The 5,688-nt window shown below is 46.3% G+C and overlaps 1 protein-coding gene across 1 annotated transcript; it reads left to right on the forward strand.

The window, feature by feature from the left end:
* Nucleotides 1–661: 661 nt before the first annotated feature.
* Nucleotides 662–2,857, forward strand: GUITHDRAFT_145759 (hypothetical protein; the record flags this gene model as incomplete). The annotated part of the gene is made up of 5 exons (XM_005823314.1): nucleotides 662–1,148; nucleotides 1,197–1,714; nucleotides 1,764–2,573; nucleotides 2,654–2,726; nucleotides 2,787–2,857. The coding sequence occupies 5 exons, from the start codon at nucleotides 662–664 to the stop codon at nucleotides 2,855–2,857; spliced, it is 1,959 nt and encodes a 652-aa protein (XP_005823371.1).
* Between the last annotated feature and the right edge of the window lie 2,831 nt (nucleotides 2,858–5,688).

Consider the following 5,688-nt stretch of genomic DNA (forward strand, 5'->3'; position numbering starts at 1 on the left):
CTGAGCAATTTTTTTCTTCTTCGAAGTTCCCGCCGGTGTCAGGCCCTCAAGAATCCTCCGTCACGAGTACCGGCATCCTGATAATGTCCTCGTACTGATCGGATTTTTGACTTAAAACTTTGAGTAAACACACTGAGACACACACTAGTACTAGCACTGCAACTGCCGAAGTTACGCGTAACTTCGAAGAAATCACTCAATACTACACTGCTACTACTGCGTCAACTCACGAGTGGTACCCGAGAATGATCTTTTCTTTTTTTGGGGTCCAAATACTGCATGTTGACTTGGAATGAATCTGTAAATATGTTGTAATGAATAAACATTTTGCTTATTCATTTCAAATTGACAGTGAATAATTGGTAAAATGACCTTACCAATTGAACAAAAGCATTAGGCGTACGGAATTGTCAGGGGGAGGGAGGAAGAAGCACAGAGCGTGAGGGAAGTGAGGTCAAAGATGGGTGAAAGAGGTAGCACAGCTCATTGTTGGGAAACAGCTAATGCTGGCATAGTGAAGGAAACGAAAGAGACAGTTAATGCTGGCATAGAGAAGGAAGCGAGCAATGTCTGATGCACACAGGAACATTTGTTGTGTTGGAATTCTAAAAACTTTTTGGGTTTAGGTAACCTGCTTGTCCGCTCCGGTTCGCCGAAACTGATGGCCGGTCCTTCAACGACTCTGGCATGTCTTGTATGTGCCCTCATGTGCTCATCACTTGTATCTGCAGCCTTAAACAACACTGTAGTTGATTATGGTTGTGATGGATGTCTCAAAGGGCAAACAATCACTGCTATGTACCTTGCAAACGATTACACTGTTAACGAGGCAGCCAAATTGAAAATGGAATCCTTGGGCCTGACTTATGATTGTAATGATCCCGTCAAAGCAGTGCCTGAATGCTTTCTGTATTCTAACTGGAACAAGGGAGTTGTGGGTGACCTAGCGAACAAGATCTTCTCAAAACTTGGCGCAAACGTGATAGTAAAGACAAAGGCAAACTTCACGGCACAGTCAAAGGCGCTTTATAATGGACCTTCCTCATTCACTCGATGTGTCTATGAGGTTGCCATAAAAAACGTGGATGTTTGCATTGGGAACTTCTGGGAGACCAATGAGAGAAGACGTCTCGCTACCTTCACATCAAGTGAGGAATGAAGTCTCTCTTCAATCGTCAACTGATCCATTATTGTAGGTTTTGATCTCGATGCAATGTTCTTGGTCTCCGCTCCCAAGAATGGAGTAGGATCCGACAGCTCGACTGATTTCAATCCTTCAGACCTGCTTGCCATTTTCAAGCCTTTCACTCCAGCAGTGTGGGGAGTGACAGTTGCATTCTTCTTTGCTACTGCAATATGCATGTGGATCCTCGAAGCCGGAGTTGACACTGTCAACGAGAACTTCTCTCATGAGAATGATCAGCTATGGAACATTTCTGGTTTCTTCATGAGCTTGTGGTTGTCGTTCATGGGATATGTCGGAGGCTCCCATGCACACATGGCAACAAGATGGCCGTCGCGGCTGATTCTGCTGGGTTACGGCTTCCTCCTTTACATCACGGTTTCTTCTTATACCGCCAACCTTGCGAGTTTCATGGTCAACAAGGCATCAGTTCCCTCGCTGATCAACAGCATCGCGGACGCTGGGAAGAAAGGAGTGAGCGTCTGCGTCCTAGATGCGATGGCCAGCTTGATCTACAACTTCGTGCCTAAGGTGAGGGCCGCTGCTGCTTCGTCACTCCTGATACGTTCTGTTCCTGCAGGAGCAAGTTATTGGATATGACGTGATTGGACCAGCGATCGAAGGAATCTACTCTGGAAAGTGTGGAGCCGTGATAATAGGAAGGGACTACTATAAGCAGTACATAGTGGCTGAGAAGATCAACTTCAATGTCTGCAAGGATCCTTCGGATCCTAAAGGATTCGAGAAATGTCAAGACCCTACAAAGAAATCCACCAAGATCTGGCTTGACTGCAAATGTAGCGATTCTACCAAAGATCCCTCGGAATGCAAGAAAGATTGTCCTGACTATAGGAAATACTGCGAGCTTCTCACTATTGCGGATGCAAATTTTCAAGTCTCTGTGCCAACTGGATTTCCAGTTGCTCGGGAGTTCGTTGATCATATTTCAGCATCTATTGTCAACTTTCGGCTTGACGGGACCATTGATCGTTTGTTCAAACTATACATCGACGACAATTTCCAGCCAGTTTGCACCTCAACCGCGGAGAGTGACTCGCTTGCTTTGGATCTTTTCAGTCTCGCAGGGACATACGTCATCTCAGGGGGCCTGATGGTCATCGGGCTGGTCATGGGAGTCATTGAGATTGTGATGAACAAGAAGAAGCAACCAAGCGAGGAGAGCGACAGCACGAGTCAGCGAGAAACAGAGGAGGATGTTCCCCTTGGAGTCGCAAAGAGAGCATTCGAGCTGGAGAAGGTCAAGCATGAGGAGCTCAAGGAGTTTGGACTTGTGGGCAGTGCCAATGATGAAAATGAGAGCGTACGACAACAAATTCAAGTGCTCAATTTCAAAATGTCGGAAGTGATTCATGAGCTCAGGGAGCTCAAGGTAAGTTTGTTTGAACCTTGTCCTTGCTTTTATGCCCTGGCTCGTTACAAACTGTCAAGCACTGACATTGATCTTTGAAGGCAAAATCGCCGAGGTATGGCTCAGCAGACGCCAGCCTTGTCCTCGCATCTGAAGCGAAAGAACGCAGCAAAGGTGCGCATCTCGGAAGAGAATCTGCATGATGTGCAGGTTCAAGATTGACATGATTCACAGAAACTACTGCAAGTAGGAACAATAAGGAATCTGGGTTCTTCGCAAACAATTGGTGGCCTATGTCGTCATAGATATTTTGCATTCTCACATCGTGATTGTCACAACGCTAAAAGATATTATGTTCCTGTATTGCTAAAAGAAGATTCATTCCCATATTGCTCAGGGATCTTCCATTCTCACTCACTTCATTGAAAGGCATCACATTCTCAGAGTTGACTGCTACAGTAATTGGTTGAGGATAAACAGGTTGGGTCAAGGGAAACTAAAGAAACGAACAACCGTCAGCAGATTAATACAAGGGTGACTAAGAGAAAGACGAGCTATGATAGGAACAATGAATACCGACGTAGGGTCGAAACAGAAGACGCCAGGCTCCGAGAATGCAGAGGAATGCTCCACAATGAGAAATGCAACACGATGCAACAGGCTGATGTATGCAGCAGCATCAATACGAGTCATCTAAGCGACGGACACCATCATCACGGCTACACTTCTCAAACTCTTTCAAGGCGCATCTATACGTATCGATGTAGTAAACAAAATTTGTAGTAACATGATGATACTCTAAGAACATACGAAGCGGGTAAGATCCTTTTTCTAAGAACATACGAAGCGGGTAAGATCCTTTTTCTAAGAACATACGAAGCGGGTAAGATCCTACTCTAAGAACATAAGAAGCGGGTAAGATCCTACTCTAAGAACATACGAAGCGGGCAAGATCCTACTCTAAGAACATAAGAAGCGGGTAAGATCCTACTCTAAGAACATACGAAGCGGGTAAGATCCTTTTTCTAAGAACATAAGAAGCGGGTAAGATCCTACTCTAAGAACATACGAAGCGGGTAAGATCCTACTCTAAGAACATACGAAGCGGGTAAGATCCTTTTTCTAAGAACATAAGAAGCGGGTAAGATCCTACTCTAAGAACATACGAAGCGGGCAAGATCCTACTCTAAGAACATAAGAAGCGGGTAAGATCCTACTCTAAGAACATACGAAGCGGGTAAGATCCTACTCTAAGAACATAAGAAGCGGGTAAGATCCTACTCTAAGAACATACGAAGCGGGTAAGATCCTACTCTAAGAACATACGAAGCGGGTAAGATCCTACTCTAAGAACATAGTCACTGTGATTGTTGCTGAACGAATAAGATAATAATACACGTATGTACCATATCTCATTGTCTCAATTGCAGAAGCATGAAGCATTTTGACAAGTTTAACAAGGAAGCAAGTCGCTGCTGCTATCTCTCTTACACGCTCACAGTTGACGGACTTTGAAGGTGGATGGGGAAGCAATGAACGAAAACAAGACCGAAGATCCGAGATATCAATATCCACCCAGGCGACCAGACTAACAGCAACAGGTCAGGACGAAAAGTGAACCGCCAGTTCAATACCTTCTCAACAAGCTGCCGAATTCTCAAGCTGCAAGCGAAAGAGACAGAGAGTAAGAAAAGGAGCGAGGCAGGAAAAGAGAGACAAGCAGACGCGAGGAGAGGAGAATGGGAAGGAAGGTGTGTGGATAACCAAAAGTACGAGAAGGGCGACGAGAAGGGCAATTTAAGGAGCAGGGAGCCGGGAGCAGGGATCGGGGAGACGGGAGCAGGGATCTATCAAGTGCAGAGTAAACCTGAAGTCTTCTCGCTGCATGAGCTGCTGAAGAGAAATACTGATATCAAGTCAGAACCATCAACGATGCGGAAACAGCAGCACCGAGATCTCCAGCGCCAATAATGCTGCGGGTTAGGCGGCCAGTTGATCTGATCCGCTCTGAAAGAAAACGAGTCAGAGAAGGAACGAGTGAACGTCTGAATCTCAGATAAGAATAAACGAAGCGACAATGAACGAAAATGAGGGGCTTTGAAGGGTGGAGAAACAAAGGGGGCGAGAAGCAAAGGGAGAGGAAAAAGTGGGTAAGGAATAAAGCAGGATGGAAGGAGAGAATCCAAGATGCCTTGGGTTTGGCGAAGCAAAATGATGATCCATAGCCAAGAAATCCTGAGCTGATTGTCAACCGACATGAACAAGAAAAGAAACAGACAGAAAGGCATGAGCATGAGCATGATGAGGAGTGGGTACAGAAAGGAGGAGAATGCGAAGAAGCAGACAAACAGCAGCATCAAAAGCCAAAGCCAAAGCAAAGCCGAAGCAGGAGCATACTCGGGAGCGAAAGAAGTAGGAGGAGCAGGAGCAGCAGTCGATGTAGGAGCAGGAACAGGAGCAGGAGCAGGAGCAGCAGTCGATGTAGGAGCAGGAGCAGGAGCAGGAACAGGAGCAGGCAGCATAGCAGCGATGGAGTACTGGCATGTTGAAGACATGCCTGAATAGGAAAGACGGCCCAGATTGAGGGAGACCACATATGCTGCTCGACGATCATGGAGATGATCTGATATCATAGGTCACAAGCTCGATCCTGCTTGTCTCACTCGCCTCTGTCGAGAACTTGTGAGGAGGATCTCCCGGGCGCTGCAGCAGAACATTCCAGAACTCCTGGAGAAACCTTGAGAGGTCTAGAACAAGAGCGATAGAAGAAAGCGCAAGGTTAGGAAAGGCGAGCCGAGGCGAGGCGAGAACAGGGGATGCATGGCAAAGAAAGAAAGATTAGGGTTTAGGATTCTGGTGTTGACCTTTCGAAGATGAGCTGGCATTTCTTCCCACCATCCGGCAACAGTTGACATGTCATGGCAGGATGGAGTGCAAACAGACAAATAAGGATATCTGAAGCACACGTCACCTTGAGACAACCCCTTCCTCTCCTTTCCCCTCTTTCCCTTTCCTTCCCCCCCCCCCCTCCCCTCCTCCTTCTATATGTTTAACAGTAGGATGGGGAGGTTTGGAAAGAGGAGATCAATGAAAGGAGACATTTTGATGACGGAGAGCCTTGGAAAATTAGCCGGTT

Source organism: Guillardia theta (genome assembly GCF_000315625.1).
Source record: "Guillardia theta CCMP2712 unplaced genomic scaffold GUITHscaffold_110, whole genome shotgun sequence".
NCBI classification, from domain to species: Eukaryota; class Cryptophyceae; order Pyrenomonadales; family Geminigeraceae; genus Guillardia; species Guillardia theta.